Consider the following 21,800-nt stretch of genomic DNA (forward strand, 5'->3'; position numbering starts at 1 on the left):
CAAAAAAAACAAAAACAAAAGAGGAAAAATCCCTATATTGTGAAAAATAACACATTTTTATCTAGCTATTTTTGAAATATATTAGCAAATGAAATAAATACCTATTTTATAAAATATGCATATTTCTCAAGCACTAGAGGCAGACTAACTAGCTCATAGAATACTGCAGTTACTGTACAGTGAGTATGGCTTAACAAAGGACCAAGAACTGACCTCTAAAGTCTCTCATAGTAACTTCTCTCCTATGCTAAAATCAAGAACAAAATAACTTGGTCTATTTATATATCTAGCAATTAAACTTAATTATCTATTGCTAATTCTCCAAGGAGGATTTTAAATATGCAGCATATTCACTGTAGCATCTTGGTCATGAGACACTAATATACTCCTTAATCTGCCTTCAGTAAACTCAATTTAATGTAGTCTTTGTGTTTCACATAACTGTGCTACGTATGTTTTCCACTCCTTTTTCCATATAGAGTTTTAGTTGGCACATGTAACAATAGAAGGGACTTTGGAGTATGTTTTTGGATGACTAGATCAGACATCAAAAAGCAGATTTTAAAAGGCACAAGAACCATAAAATTATGATTTCTATGTAAATTATAAAACAAAACAAACCTGTAGAACCGATTTTCAAGTCTTTGTTTGATGGTATTGAGGTCAGTTGGATAAGCAACTACAGTACAATACAAGGGGTAGGCACTGAGGTCCACTGGAACAGCAAAAGGGCTAGCAAAATCTACAAAAGGCACCAAAATTTCAAAAACCTAGTTAATAAAGAGACCAACATTTCCTAGTAGTTAGTATCCACATATAAACAAGAAGGGCAATATACCTAATTTTTAAGACAATAATGCTTCAAATAATGGGCCACTTTTTCTTTGTATATAGTATCTTTGAATCATATGTGGAATATTGATTCAAATTTGATAAAATGAAACAAAATTTAAGTGAGACACTTGCCAAATTTCAGTTTTCTATGTCTTTCCTGAACAAATGCCAAAATTCTCTGGTGATATATTTCAGAAAATAAAACTATGGATGTGGGTAAAATACATTACTCACCCACTGTCTTACCAAGAAACCCCTCCAAAGTCAGGCTCAGAAAATATCTAGAGAGCCAAAATGACTCAAACAATGAAAAAAATACTTATGTGCTTGCCCTTACCCCACACCCCCTGAACGATGAAAATGTTTACTAGTTACTTCCTTAGCCAAGCATATAAAAATGTTAACTCAAATCATTGTGCCTGTTGAATTAAATGAAAAGTACACTGTGATGAACTATAGTTGTTGCAGACTTTGCTGTGCAAAGATTCTGCTGGCCTTTCAAGCTCCCCACTTGTGTCCTAGTCTTTTTTCATAATCACCATACCCAGGGAAAGAAGGTTGTTGATGCCCTGAATAACTCGTTCACACTCCTCATCTCTGGAATGAGCCCCCCACTCTCCTTCCTGGGGTTTGTACAGCAATGCAGTTAGTTCCTCCTGGGACACAGGAATACCAGCACCAACTTCATCTGGAAAAGCAGCTAGGTACAGAATAGAAAAAAATCCGAAAACAATAAGTTTCCATCATCAAACTGTTGCCATTTTGCTTTTCTAAGAATTATAATTCATCTTAAAAGGTATATTTACTTCCATCTGGAATTGGCTCCATATCCCACGGGCTCATCTTTTCTCTTTCATTATTGTCCCAGCTATCAACAAAAGAAAAAGATGCAAATCAGATTCCCAAACACTTCCATTCATATAGTAACATAATTTGCATGATTTCTTCAGGGTGAAATTCAGATAAAAGCAACATAATATTCGCAACACTACCACTCTACTCATACAAAGACAGTAATGCACCACTGACAGAGAAAACATGCTATCCCAATGTAAAAGTTAAAGAGGGCAGAAGCCCACTCCTCACAGTAAACATTTTTTTTTTGCTGATAAAGAATATATCTAAAATTAATCCACAGAAAAGGATACAATGATGTATTAGAAAAACAAATTTTAGATGAAAAAAGTTGATATAATGGACCACTTATTTGTCAGAGGCACAAATGAACTAAACTTACTGAACACTGTAACACTGGAAAGAGCTATCAGGATATTCTGGCTGAAAAGGCTGCTGACTTTCCACAGTTCCAAACCACCAGGCATCATCTATTATACTGCGGAATCTATCACCTATAATGAATTCAAACAAACAAAGAGGATGAGTTCTGTTTCCATTCAAATTGTGATTAATTTTAAAATATAGAAATAGAATTGTATTTATCACCATCATAAATAAGTCATAAATTTTACTCATAAATTTACTGGCTTAGTAAAAAGATTAGAAATAATATAATAAAACATTTAAAATATATTATCATAGAATACTACAAGTTTGTGATAAGGTCTCTCTTAAAGTATCCCATTGCACTACTATATTCTCCTTTCTTTTTGTGAACTGAAGTGAAGTGAGGTGGCTAATGTAGGCCTTGTCCCACTGTTAGGCTACTGCATAGCGGGTGCCAGAACTTAAGCACTACAAGACGCCATGGGTAAGAATAAAAGGGAGGTTCAGCTTATTCACCGGAAAAATTGACAACTCAGGCAATAAGGAATCGTGATGATGTGAGAATTCATTGCATTACTGAGAATGAGGAACAACCGAAAAAATTATGAGTTATTACTTTTGGTATTTCCAATTTTGTACCTTCATTCTACAACTGGACATAGGCAAGTAAAATTATACAAGATGAGTGAATGAAAAGGGTGAAGCACTTGTAAATACCACACTATGTATGGAATGTTATTTAACATTATGTTTACGTTTTTTGTTTGCCCTATCCATTTGACTTTTTTGGGAATGGGGGGAGAGGCCCTGTGAGAGAAGGGATTGGGGAGAGAGGTGCTGCGCCTGGGATGCAAAGTGATTAAATAAATAAATTAATGTGAAAAACAACAGGGTTAATACTGTACTTCAAGGTTAGTAATTATAAGTGACAATTCTATACTTACCAATCTGCCAGTTCCTTTCTTTGGCTTCATTATAAAACTGATGTAACACAAGGAAATCAATGACATCTGGCATGTCATGATACCTACACAGAAAACAGAGCACAGTAGCATCTAATATTGTAATATAATAGCTCCTATCACATTATACTTCCAAGGATATTGCAAAATTTTGTAAACCCCGCGGTCTCCAGAATGCCTTTACTTAAATAACATACAGACATCAATAAATGCTTTAAAATTTTTAGTACGAAGATCTCCATCAAAATAAAAAAAAAAAAAGGATTGCCAGGCATGATGGCACACACCATTAACCTTGGCACTTGGGAAATGGAGGCAGGTGGATCTCTTTCAAGGCCAGCCAGGGGTACAAAGTAAGATGTTGCCGAACAAATATAAGGATTAATATTTTTTCATTCCTTTCCATCTTAAATTTAATTCTACAAATAGTTGTTATTATTTGCATTATTATTAACAAAAGCAACATCTACTACTATGTTTCAAGCCTTGATGCCTAAGAAAATATCAGCATTTAAGCATGTCCATTTTACATGAGCAGATTAAGTAACTTGCTTTGCTCATACATCGGTTCACCCATACGTGCATTTACTCATTTACTCTTGCATAACATATAGTATACAGAGAGACATGAACGAAACTCCTATCTCTATAATTGTAAACCATGTAGCAGTGCTAAATTATTTTCCTCTCCCTTTGTTTTTGAGGTACTAACTGAATATTAAATACATTAGTAATGATGCACATTAAAATTCATACAAACAAACAAAAACAGCTACTTACTTAATGGAAAAAGACTCTCCAGTCATTTTGCCTGAAATTGGATCCAAAAATGCAAGTTTCAAGCAGCATAGTGTTGGTGGTCCAATCTCATATTTGATTCCTACAATCTTCACAAATTCTTGCTCCTATACATAGAAACACCAATATATTATTTTTCTATATATGACTACTTCATTATTACCCAAATTAAATTATATGAATTCTAAACTGTTATTTAATACTGTCTAAAATAACAGTAGTAGCAATAACAAACTTTTATTTTCATTTAAAGATATGTTACTTCTCTTATGGGGGTGCGGCTGGCTTTGAGGTGGTTTCTCTGTGTAGCCTTGGCTGTTCTGGAATGCACTCTGTAAACCAGCCTGGCCTTGAATTCACAGAGGGCCGCCTGTCTCTGCCTCCCAAGCACTGGGATTAAAGGCGTGCATCACCACAGGCTGGTTATGTTTTTTATTTTTAACTAAAATTTAATTACACCACCTCCCTGCTTCCTCCTCCCCCTTTCAGCCCCTCCCATGCCCCTCAATTCTCTTTATTAAAGTTAAATGCTTATATTTGTGGGTATATACACACACACCAAATATAACTTGCTGAATCAAAAAATGTAAACTAAATATCCATCAGTTAGGAACTCCACTAAGTTGAAAGTAGTCTCTCGAACCTTACTACTTAACAGTAAAGTCAGTAAGATAACTGACTGGATAAAAGTTCTCACCATACAAGCCTGGCAACTTCAGTTCATCTCCAGAACCAACAGTGTGTGATAAGAAACAACTTTGAAAAGTTGTCCTCTAACTTCCACATGTGTGCCACACCAGAAGAATATCTAACACACATGCATAAGAAAGCCGATTCAAATAAGAATTTAAAAAAAAAAAACCCTACTAAACAGGTTGACATTTAAGGAAGGACCACAAATAAAAGTAACCAGCAAAATCTTTAAGGAAGCATTCCAGAATTTGTGATCTTAAGTAGTACCCTTAATTTACAGGTTTTGGGTACACATCAGCAAATACTCTCAAAAAAAAAAAAACAAACAAAAACAAAAACAAAAAAACCCAAAAAACTTCTGACACTTCTAGAAGATACAAACTCACAGCAAACTCTCTGTTCCTCTGGCTCTTAGAGTCGTTCTGTCTGCCTCTCCCTCAGTGATTCCCGAAGCTTGGTGTGAGAACTGTACTGTGCCTGTATCAGTTGGTAGTATGTTCTACAACTCTGCATTTTAGACAGGGACAGATACGCTAAATTGAAAGGGGTAAAGCTCACAAGGCCTCAACCTTGAAAAAAGAACTTTATAGGCAATTCCTTAGTGCCAAGTGTGGGAGAAATAGTCTTTTCCAGGAGGTGGGCAAATACCAATTGTATGCAGGCAAGAAAATGGTAATTCAGCCCTAAAATGTTCAGCCCTGAAATCGTACACATACAGGCAACTTACAAACTGAACAAACTACACATACACAAATATCCCACAGCAATTAAAAGAAAATAAAAAGAAAATCCTGAATTTGAAATAGACCAAGGGGACACACAGAAGAAATTAGCAGGACAAGAAGGGTGAAACGATGTGATTATATTATAATCTCAAAAATAATAAAAAAAATGATTTAAATAAATTATACTTCTTGGAACTGTGAGACTATATAGTTAAAAAATTCAGCTGCACTATTAGCAATAACAATATATAATCATTCAGACATATGTATATATGTTTGAGATGACTATATTAAGCATATTGTATTTTAATGTTACAATCATATATATTGATCATATTTAAAAAATAAAGAATTCATCTTCCTGGATACAACAACTTAATTAAAATTATATCTAAGCATATAGAAGAGGTAGGGTTGAAATTTAGGTATTATTACTTTTATATCTTATACATACTACCCTCCTCTCATTTCTTAGAATGACAGAGTTATGAACAGAAATAAGACAGACAGCTTATCCATTCCCTTGGTTCTAGGCGAGTATCTAATTCTCATCTGATTTTGAAGAGAGAAGCAGGCAGAAGAGATAATCCTATAAAGATGACTTGATAAGATATTTTAATTCCTAAAAACATTAATATTTTATCTGCAAATGTCTAAACTAAATATCTAGTTGAATTTCCAGACTTTTTTTTATCCTTCAAGACAAAAAGCAACAATTCATTTCCCATAGAAAATCATACTAAAACTGCCCTTTGGTTTTTTTCTAAGTCAGAAAAAAAACCCACAAAACTCAAGTAGGAAAGATACACACCTATGTCTGCCTGAACATATTTTATATCTGACAAAGAACGAATTCATAGTAACTGACATAAAATTCTTCAACAAAATAATTGTATTTTATTTGATGTTATGAAGCAATGTAGGTATTATATTAAAAGAGATGCTCTCACAGAATACCATGGGAATGTCTGCAGTGCACAGGCTTTACTCTGGAATGTACACAACTGTTGATAGGGAAAATACTTAAAACCAGGAAATAACTGCATTTCTGAAGTTGAGGAATGGCAAAACAAGAGGACCCAAAGCTTACAAAAAAAAATAGGGCAAATAAGATAACACACTGTCTAAAAATTGTTTAAACATTTATTTTATGTGTATGCCTGCTTTGCCTGTATGCGTGTCTGTGCAACTCTGTGAATGCCTGATGACTGTGGAGGCCAGACATCAGATCCCTTGGAACTAGAGTTACTGATGTTTGTGAGCCATCGTGTGAGTATTGGGAACTGAATTCAGGTCCTCCTCAGTAAGTGCTCTTAAGCATGGAACATTCTCTCTAGGCCTATAAACATATTTTTTTTAAAATTAATGTCCTATTTTGCATTGTTTGGTATTGAGTCTCACACTATCTGTTAGGCTGGTTTGCAGTTCTCTCTGTAGTCTAGGCTGGCTTCACTTCCCAGCAATTCTGCTTCAGTTTCCCAAGGTTTAAGATGATACGTAGGAAGCACTATACCCTAACATACAAATTTTAATATATATTGTCTATTCTAATAAAATAGCATGCAATAATTAATTTTGGATATACACCACCACCAAAATATCCATAAAGCTGAGACCAAAAAAAAAAAAAAAAAAAAAAAAAAACGCTTAAAGCAATTTAATCCCCATACTCTTTCAACTGAATTCTTGCCTATTACGTAAACTTACCCTGAGATCCATTTTGTTCCATGGCTGTTTTTGTAAATTAACACTATATATTTTTGATTTCCTTACAGCTCGCACATATGCTTCATGTCCTTGTCTAAAGTAAATAAGCTGAAACAGAAAATGATGTATCACAGTCATATTCTATTTTAACTTTACACAGAAAGTAATCACAACGAAAAAAGTTTTCCTGAACAAATGATGTTCACTCGACACTCATGTCTCTCTACCCCTGTGCAGCTTTTACACTGCATAAATAATATAGGCAAGCCTTTTCCTCCCAAGCAGCTGCAAAAGTCAACTGAAGAAAAGAGAAGGCCATGAGAGAGAAAAAGAAGGTATCCAGGAAGGGGGGGGAGGCCAAAAAGACACCTGTGACATTAAAGGAGAAAGATGAATAGTAAGAGTAGAAGGGTTCAAGGGGTGAATTGGGGCAGGAAGATGTGAGAGATGAGGATGGGAGGGGGGAGTCAGCCAAAACAAAACACTTGTGAAAGTGCCATAGGGAAAGCTACTACGTTCCATAATACTTTAAAATGTACATATTTAGAATGCTACTTATAAATTTAAACAATTTGTTGAAATGCAGCCAGTTTTGTGTCATGATTTCTTTTCTTAATGTGAAGCTGCCTAGGAAAATGACAATGTATAGTATTTAAATGAAATAATTTTTAAAGATAACTTGAGAGAGTGCTGTTGTAAGCACTAGTGCTGTTGGTCAGCACTAGGTGACCACTGAAGAAAATGATTTCCCTTCTGAGCCCCTTATGGCCTTACAGCCACAGTGACAGCCCTTGAGGCCAGTTCCCTTCTCCTTGTCCTCAATGCAATGCTCCTGAGTTGTCAGTTCTCCATTCTCAAATGCAGGGGTTGGTTGTTGCACTGAACACACACAGAGACTCACAGACACGCTCTTTGCGTTCCTCCCCACCTTGCCACACACACAGAAGGAATCTGGGACTTTACTTGGGAAATAGTATCACTGTAGATACAATCAATCAATGAAGAGTACTTGAACTCAGAACAGAGGTAGGTGGATCCCTAAACTTGTGACTGCCCAGATAAGAAGGAAGGTTGGATACAGAGAGAATTGGAGAGAAGACTGCCATGTGAAGGTAGGGCAGAAACTGAAGGAATGCTGCCACAGGTTGAAGAACATCAAGGATTCTGAGAACCACCAAAAGCTAGTGGATGGTTACATTTGGGAGAGAACACAATTTTATCAATGCCATATTTTATTAAGTTTACTTTCCAAAATGGTGACAGAACATATTCTTATTATATAAACGCCAAAAAATACATGAACATACTCTATCAAAATGGTGAAATAATTTAAATATTACTGAAATAAAAACCATAGAAGGTAAAGATCTAAACTATACACATTGTTACATATTCATTCTAATACTCAATATGAACAAAACATCTAAGCACAAGTTACCAGATGAAATCGTAAGGTATTAAAATATAATATTTCCCTTTAAGAAAAAGTAGTATAATACACACACACACACACACACACACACACACACACACACACACACACATACACACACTCATTCACACAATGCAGGTGTGAAAGGTCATATAGAAAGTGGTATGGGCAAACCAAAATTTCGCAGTTTGATTGGATATTTAAAAAGGAGTATTCCTAGGAGCAATAATTCTTATCAGTATGGTTATTCTAGGCAAAATAAGAAGGGCTTATTAGTTACACAAAGTAGTAAGTAGTAACATAATTAAAAAACTGATTACACGAACAGTAGATTCCTTTATAAGCTCTAGAACTGAAAGTTCTTACTGAGAAACAGTGAATTTTATTAAATTCAATACTGGAAAATTATTAAGTTTTTCTTTGCCTGATTATGAATGTTTATCTACATATATTAAATCACAGGCTCAGTAATTATCATTTAGCACAGGTATCAACTTTTTTGACTCTAGAATGTAACATCCCAAATGGATTAGGCCACATTCATAGGTATTCTGACTTAGACATGCTTGCTTTAGCATATTTTCTATCAGGTTGAATTTTTTTAAAACAATAGTGGTTCTTAGATGAGGACTCAAAGTAACACTCAATACTATGTCACAACAAAAATAAAATCAACTGTTTGAAGAACTTTAGAAATCAATCATAAATAAATTTACCTCTACCTTTATCTACCATCTACTATGTTGAATACATTATACCAGGTAAACAAAGGATGCAAAAATTAATTATATTGAGTCATGGTCTTCAAGAAATACATACCTGAACAAAGAAAAAAGATGGAACATATATAATTATAACAATTGTAATATGAATTTCCTGGAGCTGGCAAGATGGCTCAGTTGGCAAAAGGCACGTGGAGCTATATGACCTGAGTTTAATCCCTAGAACCCATGTAAAAGGTGGAGAGAGAGACGACTCCACAGAGCTGTCCTGAACTCCATATATGCTCCATAGTACATGTGTTCCCTCTATTATGCACATACTCTCAATAATAAGGTTAAAAAATAAAATCAATATAAGAACCCAGGATTGAATGATGTTAATTGTTCTTTTTTTTTAAAGCAATTTTTTTATAATTGTTGGTTCATTTTATTTTATGTACATGCATGAATGTATCTGTGTGCCATGTGCATGCCTGGTGGCCACAGAGGCCAGAAGAAGGCATCAGATCATCTGGAACTAGAGTTACAGATAGTTCTAAGCTTCCGTGTGTGTACTGGGAAATAAACCTAGATCCTCTGGAAGAACAGTCAGTGCTTTTAACTGCTGAGCTATCTTTCAAGCCCAATGTTAGTGCTCTTAAAATTCCACAAGAAAGGGTTTTTATTGGGCAACAATTACCTCATCTCCCATCTGTGGGACAAAAGGAGAACGTCGTGGTATGGTATCCAAGATCCACTGCGGGGCAAGCCATTCTTCATTGGGTTCGCCTGCCATAGAAACAAGTCCCCCTTTCTAAAACAAAACAAAACAAAACAAACAAACAAAAATCCCAATTACAGTGCTTACAATAGTTCTTAAGAGCAAACTCATGAATAGTAGTAGCAAAAAGGCAGGAAAAAATTACTAGCTAGCCCGTGCAACTTGAGATTCTGTCTGAAAATGAAAAAAATCACAAAGGAGCTGGTGTATATATAGTTCAGTAGTAGCGTGGGAAGCAGTAGACTCAACCCCTAGTACTTAGATTTACTAAAACAGTAGATTATTCTATTAGCATATTAATACCTTTTAAATTTTACAAGAAGATAGAGAGCTCATTTGTGAATGATATCAGCCATTTTCAATTTAAGGCACATTGGCATTTTAGAGAACCATGATTCTTTTATAGTAGAAAGTATAGAAATAGCAAATCCTTGTTATAATATTAGTATGTAATTAAATTCAAGGAACTTATAGATTAAAGCACTATGGCCTCTACATTAAAGGACAGTGGGGGAAGGAAATGATAGTTGGGGGTCAGATAAAACACAAGTTCATTGAACTCTAACATTCTATGAGTAAAACACATAAAAGAATACAGATTTCTAATTGAGTAACAAGGATAACCAGTTTATGTTATTATGGCCTATTTTCATAGATTGTTGCTACATTCTAATAAGCAGTTGTCAGTGTTCTAGTTTAATAACATATTGTAAACTTGACATTTAACTGCTACCTTTGATAACAAGAAATTAAATTCATTAAAATCAACTTATATTTTATTTAATTAGCTTGTAAGACAATGTCATTTTTAGAGAAAAAAATCTAATGTCACTACTAAAAATTCAAATACCAGAGGCAAAAAAAGGCAAAAATAAACAACTTATATATTACAAACCTTCTTTCTAGTCTGTTTAGTTTTTTTCTGCCTATCTTCCAATGACTTCAAATTTTCATCTTCAGAGCTGCTGTATATTTTCTGTGTTGCTTGTCTTGTTTGTCTTTTGGGAGGCTGCAAATTTATCCCAGCATCTGCTATCCAGTCAGAATATTCACTTGATGAATCACTGTAAATAAATCAAAATTATAAATACCTTATTATAGAAAAGGAGTACTTTGACCTCATAACAGAAATAGGATTTTTTATTGACAAACAATGACAACGATTGAAAAAGAAAGGAAATAATACAGAATTTTGATTCCTATTTGATTTTCATGAAATTCTTTTAAAAAAGAACCTTAATACTCAATTTTCTTGAACAGAATTTTAAATCCCGTTCAAAGGACAAAACTCATTTAAAATAAACATGAATCTTACTGTTGAAATGATAAAAGAGATGTATCTTTAATATTGAAATAAAGGCAGGTGTGGTAGCACATGCCTCTAATTGCAGGGGCAAGCAGGATCTCTGTGAGTATGAAGCCAGCTTGGTGTACATAGTGAGGTCCAGGATAGCCAGAGCTACACAGTAAGAGCCTGTCTCCAAAACACAAAGTCTCAAATAATTATGTAAGTTGCAATGAAGCAGAATCACTAATTTAAAGAGCTTATTTTACAGACAGAGGAAACAGAAACTCTACAGTGACATCCACAGAATGTACTGGGAGTCATGAAAAAGCATATACTATGTAGGCTTCAATTACAGAACTCTTTCTGTGACACTATTTTATGTATGGTTTTGTAAATGTTGACTAATTTGGGGCCAATCAAATCCATGAAAAGTACCTGGAAGAACTTTCGCTTTGCCACTCAGCAACAGGGTCTTCTACAGAAGCATCGCTTGTGCCAACAGTTTCATCTTCCTACAGGAAAGAGACAGCAATTCGGTTATATGCTAAGTATTAGCATAATATTGAAACAAAACCTACTTGTTTTAGAACACTTTATTACTTCCTCAAGCATTCGAGTTAAAGTGCACATAATTATTTTTGTATACGTCTGTCAAATTTACAAACAAGCCTAGTGGCTATTTTACAAGATCTAGTATTATTTTATTACTTTAGAAAAATTCTTTAAACCTCAAAATACTTATAACCTTCTTAAGTGCTAAAAAAATTAGCTTTACAAAAATTGCATGAGTATTCTTTTAAGGTCAAGGTATTAATAATGGAGGAGAAGGGAAACATCACTTTAAGAACCATGAGGAGCAGAAGGAAGAATGTACTCTAAAATAACACTAATGTGAATGAAACGCTTACTACACGCCTAACAGAGTTGTTACAAGAACAAGAGGACTGGGAAAAGAGGAACAAGAGGAAAAGAACTGCTACACTTTGTTCATTGTCACAATAAACATGGGTCTGAGATAATTTAACACTCAATGATCTACATAATAGGTAGTCATAAAAGAAAATGGATGTGTAAGCCAATTACAGAGTGAATCAGTTCTAGGACTTTTTACCTTATTTGTATTATTTATGTTACATTTCATTCCATTTTTAGGAAGATTTCCTTTATAGTATCCCTGTCACATGCATATGTCACTGGCATATGCTAGACAATTACCAAGATCATATCTCAGGTAGACATTAGGAAAGACCACCAAAAGGGATACGAGGGATAACCAAATCTGCCTTAAGTGCCTTATTAATGAGTAAACCTCTTTAAAAATTTCCTTTCAAGAAGACTTTCAAACGTAAACTAGAAAGGATGGCACAAAATAGAAACCAACAAAAAAAGTTACACTGAATAAATAATAGTAGATCTAACCTCTGAAGAGCTGTCTGAATCTTCTTGTACACCCGAAGTTTGAGATGATGCCTGTGAATTATTATGCTCTATGTTCGACCTTGTTAGGTAAGTATGCTGGCGCTTGCGTTGTGTCCTCCGTAAAGACCTTCCACAGCTGGGCTGATAATCATTCTGTAAACGACAAGGAAAATATATTTTAAAAAAAGTAAAGAACATAAAACTGAGTATATGTGAAAAAAATCATATCTATTAGGCAGGGGACAGGGTAAAGGATGAAGATAAATTACCAAAAGCAATGTGCTATATAACTACATAATTCCCTTTTTACTAATACTGATTATTATTTTGCAACCTTTGTGGTTTGATTCCAGCACCCAAGAAGCAAAGACAAGGCAGTTGAATCTATGTGAGTTCAAGGCCAACCTGTTCTGTATAGCAAGATTCAGACTCTCCAGGCTTAAATCATGAGACCATTAATAAAAGATATTTAGTTTTAACCAATAACATTTAATATAATATCTACATGTGTACATTATCTAATATCTATAAGTAGAAAACATTATTGTTGATAATACCACATAGCAAAATTTAGCCTTAATATGTCATTAGGAGCAAGTAAATTTAAAAGTCTTCTAAACTAGTCTTGAAGGGCTAGGTTCTTTTCCTTATTTGTTCATATTACTATATTGTCCAGACTGGCCTCAAATCTCATTATCTTCCTAGCCCACCTCCCAAAATGTTGGGATTGCAGATATGCACCACCATATCTGGTTCCTTTTCACCTTCAACATATATGAAAATGTCTAAATCCTACCCTAAATACCTAAATGCTTATATACCTAGCCTAAAGCAGAGATATTAAACCAGATACCTAGCACTCCCAGATAAACATGGTAATTGGCAAACCATAAACCAAAAAGGAAACTTCTCATATTAGAGATTAAATACACTAAAAACCACAATATAAAAATTTAAAGCAGGTTTCAAAATCATGTGCAAATATTTTAAGACATGTATGATAACTACCACTAGGTTTGTTCATTAATATTGAAAAAATAGTTAAAATCCAGAATACATTTTATTTAAACAGTGAAAATTATTGCAGACTCTCTAATATTAACCACATTCTACAGAGGTGTTGTGATTGGGAAGAAAAAGTTTACATTCTAAGGTCTTTTAAGTGGTGATTGAGAAGTATTATAAGACCAAATGCAGTGCAGGCCTCCTACCCATTGCTTAGCAGGATCTACTGAGAAAAGAATCCAGTACTTCCCGATGTATAGATTAGATTTTGCTTACATTATTAGACAGGCATAGGTCTGCAACAGAGGTCAGCAAAGTTTATCTGTGGTCTGGCTTTCTAGGCCAGATAACTACTCTACTCTGTGTTTATAAATAACATAAAAACAACCAAAGGCAAGCTACTTCAATAACAATTAACTGAAACAGATGGGATTTCATCTATGAGCTTGTTGACCTCTTGTTTAGTGGATCTACCATTTGTTTTACACTGGGATTAACGAGCAATAAAGTTACAGATGCATTTAACCATGTAAAAATGATATTTCAAAACACATACCATAAAAGACAATCTTTTATATTTTATTTAATTGTTTCTATAAATAACCTTATAATTAGGTTCCATAAGTAAACACCAATTTAAACGGCCTTTTGATGCATAACTGTTACCTTTCAAATAATTTGTTAATTTGTATTTGCAAACATCAGATTCCAACTTACTCTTTGGATAGGATAAGATGGCTTTTTCTTCTTTTCAACAGTATAAAGACTAACTTCTAGGTCACCTTTTGCATTTCGACATTCTTCTTGTACCCTAATAAAATATTGGACATCAAAATAGTAAAAATAGCCCAGTAGTTTAAACATAAAATCTCAAAACTTAACTTCAACATGAGAAAAGCAATTTAATCATTTTCATCATTTTTCCCTATATATGTCAGTAGCAGGATATCTGCGACCACCCCTGTCCCCACACACACTGGGTTGTCCCCACTCCCAAGACTGCTAAGCAATTCCTGCTCATTTTACTGTTCCTCTAGGCTCTGGGAACCTCTTATCTCTGTTATGTCTATACATTTGTCTGCTCTAAATACTTTGTTAGGTGGGGTTATACAATGTTTGTTCTTTTATGGATATCTTCTTTCACCTGGCAAGATAGTTTCAATCTTTGTTCATGGTACAAGTTTCCAGAATGTGACCTAAGAAGTACCACTGTATGATTCTATCATACTCATTTACTGATTGATATGTGATTTTTTTCCACCACTTGCTCACTTTGAGTAACCCTGAAATGAAAATTAATTCAATTAAGGAATTCTTTCAACTGTATTCCAGCAGGTTGTCAATTATAAAATTAGCTATCTTTTTTTGGTTACTACTCACAACAGAAAGCAGATAGAGTAAAAAAATGGAAACTATACACACACATACACACACACACACACACATTGCTACTTCTGGGATATCTGTTAAAAATAGTTAGGAGGTATGGTTAAAATAAATTTTATATGTTCTAACAGTTTATATATATATAAATATATATGTATATATATATGAATACATATCCTGTTTCTAGTTGTGATTAATTATATAGTTGCTATTATCATAAAAGTTAGATTTACAAGTTAGAATAGTGATTTCAGATTTGAAATTGATGTCAATGAAGTCTTTTCACCGGTGAAGGCTATTTAAATGAGATTTTTGAGCACAACTAATTGCATACACACAATGCTCCAATAGTTAGCAGCTGACCTTATTCTTAGAGTCACTGTTGAATACTGAGCCAATATGCTACTAGTTTACATATACTCTATTATGAGTTCTTTATTAGTATTATATTTCTTACCCTAGCTTAAACAATAACCCCACACATTGACAATAATGCATTTCATTTTCAGTATTTTCAAGGCATTTATCACAAAGATGAGCACCTTTAAAATGATGTTTGTTACAGAATACACTAATTAGCATTAGTTAATATGCAAAGACTATATTATATAATACTATTATAAAGACTATAATACATCATTCAAGTTGACTAGAATATTTCAGTTAGTGGGCTAATTTAAACAAAATCACTTGTAGATATAGAACTTTGAATTTTCTTAGGACAGCCAGCTTGTCAACTTACCTACTAACGCCACTATTTAGTTCATTCACCACCACTCTTCGACTCCAGGCCATGAGGTCTCTTTCAGTGGCCATCTGGCTCCGGGGAGCATTGTTGTGCATCTGCCGAACACCTTCAATTTGGCCACTACGCCGAAGGCCAATATTTGGGGAAGAAGGTATGTCCATATTTGGACTACTCAGAGCTGAAGCAAAAGCACAGAAAATACAATGTTCTGAGCAATGATATCAGCATTGTAGATTACAGCTCTAAACAAAACAAAAGTTTTAAATCCAGGATTTCAGGGCTAGTACTATAACACAGTGTTAGATTGCTGGCCTGGGATGAGCAAGGCCCTAGATCTGATCCCTAGTACCCAGAATAAGAGAGGACAGGAAGGAAAAGGGGAAGAGAGGAAAAGGACTGTTACACCTGATCTACATTTTTTTGTGCCATCTTCATGTTTCTACACTGTTATAAATAAAACAAGTGCTCAATAAATGTTGAAATTTCATATAATTCTTTTAATTCTTTCAAAGCACTGTGTATCAGGCATCTACTAAACACACACTACAAAACTGTGTCCAAAGATGATCTGAAAGATTCACTGTATGTATTAATAATAGTTCAAGATGCATCTTTTTAAAATCTAAATTCTATCTTTGTTTAATTCATCAGGATGTTTCAGGGTTAGCAAGGTATGGGGAATTACACACCAGCAATTCTAACTCTTGGGAGCCTGAGGTAGATTTTGATTTGTGGGCTAATATAGGCTACAGAGAGTGATTCTTTCTAAAAGCAATGTTTTAGAGTAAAACTTACAAAACTTTTAAAACAAACAAAAACTTTAAAAGTACAAGTGGGGGCTGGGGAGATAGATAGCTCAGTCAGGAAAGTGCTCACTACACAGGCAGGTCCTGAGTTTGAATCCCTAGCACATACTTCTAGTGTCATGTACCTATAAGACCAGCAGCTGAGGAACAGAGAGAGACATGTAGATTCTTGGCCAGCCAGTGTTGGTAAATTGGTGAGCAAGAGGTTCGTTCAGTGAGTCACAAAACTCACTCTTTCAAGATTAATAAGCAATATAAAAATGCAGTGACAGAACTTTTTGATACTCTAGTAAGCTTCCTGTTAATTTTTCATATTTGCAAATTTTCAGCTACAAAAATAAACACTTGAAAACAATCTAAACAAATGAACATTGCAAACAGAAGTCAGTGGGGTTTCAGTGACTAATGGCATTTCCAATCTACAGCAACATAATGTTAGAAGTAGAGCTTTATGTTGATTTCACTAATGAAGGTCTAAAATTAGGGATCTAAGAAACTCTGCTATCCTAGATTGTTACAAAGGAAAACTCAACTGAGTTAGATACTCTAAGAGACCCAAATGAAGAATGGCTTTATTATAATTTGGTGAAATAAGTAAAATAGTCTCTGTATTGCCTTAAGTTTAAATACTTCACTCACTTCTGGGTAACCCTACATAGGATTTTATCAAAAATTACATTAATTATGTAAATATAAAAAGAAATAACCAGGTGCAGTGGTATAGCCCTCTAACTCCAGGCCATTAGGCGGGTAAGCATGATAACTGTAACTTTATGGCCACCATGGTCAACTCAGCAAGACTTAATCACAAATAAAAAATATGGGGCGCAGGATGTAGTTCATTTGTGGAGGCTTTTCTACATAAGACACTGAGTTCAAACCCTAGCAGTAAGGAAAAAAATTCTCATGATTGCTTTTTAAAGTTAAAAACTCTTATTTCTTGACAAATTAGAATTAAAACAGTATGTATACATATTAATCTTGGGTGCATAGGCACATTTCACAGTAAATGGAAGATGTTTAGTACATAATAATATCATATTGTGGGTAGTAATGATGCTTATTCTCAAGCTTGGTGACCTGAGTTCTATCCCATGGACCCACACATACACACATATACATAGACTTATATGCCAAATAGGATGGGAAAATTTTTAAAAAGAATGATTATTACTAAATAAAGTAATCATATAGTAACTTCTACTAATTTCTGATCAAGCTGTTGTGTAAGTGTTCAGGAGTCATATGTGTATGCCCTAAGAGAAGGCCAAGATTTTATGTACTGGCCTATTCTCATTCCTTCAAGAGAGATAGATGATATGCTGCTTTCCTTTCAACAAAGAAGGAACGATTATGGGAACAGTACTTTCTAAGCCTTGGGTAGTTTAAGCTTTAAAAAAAACAAAAAACAAACAAACAAAAAAACTTTATAGATTAGGTTCCCTAACAAAAGGTTTAGACTTCTACAAAGACTTCAATTCATTTCTAGAAATAAATGTAAAGATTTTAAATATACTGAGTCAGGGGGAATATTGTATCTAAATACACTACCTATATTTTTAGTCACAAATAATAACAACGAAGTCACTGTACATTGGAATAGCTGATACTGTAAGTATAAATTCATAAAAACGTTTCCATTGGTATAAGTAAAATAACTGAAATATGCTTTTATACTTTCCACAAATATACAATTACTTACCACCATTAACAGAATATGATCTATTAATTGGAAAATGTGGAACATCTCCTTCATTAATTAATCTGAGATCTTGTTCTCTCTGTAACTCCCTGATTATACCATCAAGAATGCTTTCTTCTTGGTCATTGGTTTGCTGCCCAATTACCTGTTCTACCACCTCACCGTCACCTTAATGAGACAGAGGCACAAAGTCAGATAAATTGATTATAGTTTAGTATACCTTAATATGGTAAAAAGAAAAGTAAACTTAACTTATATATTGTGAGAGAAGTAATTAGAAATGACTTAACATGAAAATAAAATATACATGAAACAATACTTTCTGATAATTTAAAATATATATTAATAATTCAGCATTTGTATTTGATTTAATCAATAGAACTACACGAGACATTATTATCAAGGCATTTTAAGGAATAATTATAATATTAAGGTTAAATAAGGCATTTTAAAACAAATTTTCTATGTGTTACATTCTAAGGCCAAAATAGGAAATTAGAGATTTGAGTATTGGGTCTTACTCTACAACCCAGCCTTGCCTGGATTTCATTATATAGTCCTTCGTGGCTGAGAGCTCATGGAAACCCTGCCTCAAGCCTTCTGAGTGCTGGGATGCTAGGTGTGAGCCAACACGTCTGGCTTGAGTAAAGAATAAACAAGCTTAGTCACAGTTACCTAGAATGTTCTATCTTTCTTAAATGCATCATGTCCTGTTTTTCATTTTGTCTTGTAATTAGATCAAAGACTATTTGGTAGAGTAATGAATTCTTTTAAGAAATTAAGTATACTAAATTAAGGTTTTATTTAGATAGTGTAAGTTTGATAGTCTATTTATTATTCCCATTTTCTCTTTGGCTAAAATATTAAATCATCAGAGGAACCAATGCTACTTCATTTCTCTACAGATGTTTGCTCCCATTTGTTCTATAAAGGTCAGTTCAAGACTTAATTCCCTAGCAAAGAAAGAAAATTCAGAAGCCAGGTGTGATGGCACATGCCTGTAATCCTAATACTAAGAAGGCTAAGTAAGACAGGAGAACAGTGAATTCCCAGCTACCCAAGGGTGCACAGTGAGACCCTGTCTAAAAAGAAAAAATTATGGAGGAAAGGAAATTCTATTTGCAAGCCTGTAACTTACTTTTCTATAATTAAATGCCAAACCAATACAAAGGTATTCCATGGAAGAGGAAGTAGAAAAGACAGTATAAACAGCTGAAACATCTATTTAAAGAGATTAGTCTTCTTTTCTTGGTTCATTAAATGGGGGCTTTCGAAATGAACTATCAATGCTATAATCAATATAATTTAACCAATTATAAAAAGCTTAATATGGCAGAGTTAGTAAGTTTAATCATTACCAGAAGTCACCATACAGAAAAAGGTCATACATATGGTAATGGTTTCCCACTGCGGTAGGTCAACAAATTAGTCTTGGGAATGTTACTGTTTGTCCTAAACCTCTTACTTGTGCAAAGCAGAGCTAAACAATGAAAAACTACCTTGAGAAGCTGAAATACGCACATAAAAATTAATAGAAATAGCATATAATGCACATTATAACTTATTCGAGAACTCAGTGAGGAGCACACATCTGCCAAGCTTTCAATTTGCTTTAGGGGATAGCATACCATTAGCCACATATCCCAACTGTGGAATAAGCTGTTCATCTTTACAGTTCTCCCGTCCTGGTACGAGCCGTTGAAATTTTGTAGGATGAGGATTTCCGTCGACATCCACCAAGAATGGGGGAGGCATGAGGTGAGGAGCTTGTTGAGTTTGTTCATCTAATACATAGTTATTGGCATCTCTGATGAGTGGCCGATAATCAGTATGGAAGAACATCTGATCTGGAATCTTTGTGACAGATATTTTGTTAGTGTTTAATACAACAGAGAGAAAGAGAGAGAATGCACAGTCTGTGCCCTTATTTTCATTCCTATAGATATATATTTTCTGAATCAGATAATTTTTATATTATATTATTTATATTATATAGTTCTGTATTGTTATATGTTCCCTCTAGGCAGAAACAAAAGACCTAGTTTTCTTGTCTACAAAATTCTATGACTTGCATTTTTTTTTTTTTTGAGATTTCACCTTATCTATCCCTAGCCTGGACAAGAAGTAAGGTGTCTATCAGAACTTGTATATTTTTATTTGACTTAAAAGAAACACACAAACCTATATAATGAGTTCTTATTTTTATTCTAGATTAAATAAAGCATAATATACATGATAAAAGAGATAAATATCAACCAAATGAACTATATTAAAACTATATTAAAAGCTGATTCAAGTATTGAGCTGACCTCAATGATGGTGAGGTCTCTTCACACTATAACATTCTATAATCTACCCCAGTCTCATAGCTAATAAAATACAAAGAACCAGTTGGGTGTGGTAAAACAAGCCTATCATCCTAGCACTTGGGAGACAGGTAGAGGGTGGCAGTAAGGTTACTGACAGCTATTTAGCAGAAAAACTAAAAGATGTGGATGGAGGCCTACACATGTGACCTAACAAAATTAAAACAAGCTAAACAATTTAAACAGATTTATAGCAAGCAGTTAGATGGAAAGAATAACAATCAGGAAAAAAAATCTCCCAACAAAACAAACTTCTGAATTGTATGAGACCATTAAAGGATTAACTACAATGCTTCTCAGGCAATTACACAAAACAGAAAAAAGAATGCTACCAAAATCTCTCTATAAAGCCATCATTACCCTGATACAATAAATAAATAAATAAATAAAGACAGTACAAAAATAAAATTTTAGATTAATATCCCCAATGAATGTAGAAGCAAAAATGAGAAACCAAATTCAAGACTACATCAAAAACATCATTCAACATGATCAAATTTGCTTCAAATCCAAAGAGAGGATTCAACTTACATACATAAATCAATAAGTCTAATACATCACATAAATAGACTCGAGAGCAGCAATCACATGATAATCTCCTTTAATTCAGAAAGACCTCTGACAAATCCTGGTATGATAAAAGCCCAGAAAAAACTGAGACTAGAAGTAGCACATCATGCAGGGTAGAAAAACGTCACAGCAGTTAGAGAGCTCACACTGCTCTCTTTCAGAGGACGCAAGCCCATTTCCCAGAAAGCAGACAGATCACACTTGCTGGCAACTTCAGCTCTAGGGAGCTACAAAACCCTCTTTTGCTCTCCACAGACACTACACTCATGTAAACGCACACACACATACACACACATACACAAACACACACATACAAATAAATATGCACATAAAAATAAAATCTTTCATTAAAAAGTTTGGTGCTGGAGAGGAGTTTCAGCAAAAGTAAAAGCACTGATTGCTCCCGGTACCACATGGTGGCTCACAACCATTTGTATTTTTAGTTCCAGGGGATCTAACATCTTGTTCTGGTCTCCACTGGCACCGGACATGCATGTGATGTACAGACATACATGTAGACAAAATACCCATACACATAAAATTTGTGAGTAAAAATTCAAAACACATTTCAACATAATAAAGGTTAAATATGAAAAATCTATTATAGCCAGCAACAAACTAAGCAGACAGATTTTCAAGTACTGTCAAAACAA

At 34.2% G+C, this 21,800-nt stretch overlaps 1 protein-coding gene across 1 annotated transcript in view; it reads right to left on the reverse strand.

The window, feature by feature from the left end:
• Brwd3 (bromodomain and WD repeat domain containing 3) overlaps positions 1-21,800 on the reverse strand; it is a gene marked incomplete at its 5' end in the record, with an annotated part of 95,991 nt that overhangs the window by 21,068 nt on the left and 53,123 nt on the right. Inside the window, 15 exons of the mRNA XM_031372147.1 lie at positions 622-742; positions 1,379-1,534; positions 1,641-1,702; positions 2,072-2,183; positions 3,003-3,085; positions 3,801-3,925; positions 6,944-7,051; positions 9,777-9,890; positions 10,753-10,921; positions 11,581-11,657; positions 12,565-12,717; positions 14,287-14,380; positions 15,698-15,881; positions 18,212-18,379; positions 19,840-20,065. Coding sequence (XP_031228007.1) covers positions 622-742; positions 1,379-1,534; positions 1,641-1,702; positions 2,072-2,183; positions 3,003-3,085; positions 3,801-3,925; positions 6,944-7,051; positions 9,777-9,890; positions 10,753-10,921; positions 11,581-11,657; positions 12,565-12,717; positions 14,287-14,380; positions 15,698-15,881; positions 18,212-18,379; positions 19,840-20,065 — 1,952 coding nt within the window. The remainder of the gene's footprint in view (positions 1-621; positions 743-1,378; positions 1,535-1,640; positions 1,703-2,071; positions 2,184-3,002; positions 3,086-3,800; positions 3,926-6,943; positions 7,052-9,776; positions 9,891-10,752; positions 10,922-11,580; positions 11,658-12,564; positions 12,718-14,286; positions 14,381-15,697; positions 15,882-18,211; positions 18,380-19,839; positions 20,066-21,800) is intronic.

This window comes from Mastomys coucha, chromosome X (assembly GCF_008632895.1).
Source record: "Mastomys coucha isolate ucsf_1 chromosome X, UCSF_Mcou_1, whole genome shotgun sequence".
Taxonomy (NCBI): Eukaryota; Metazoa; Chordata; class Mammalia; order Rodentia; family Muridae; genus Mastomys; species Mastomys coucha.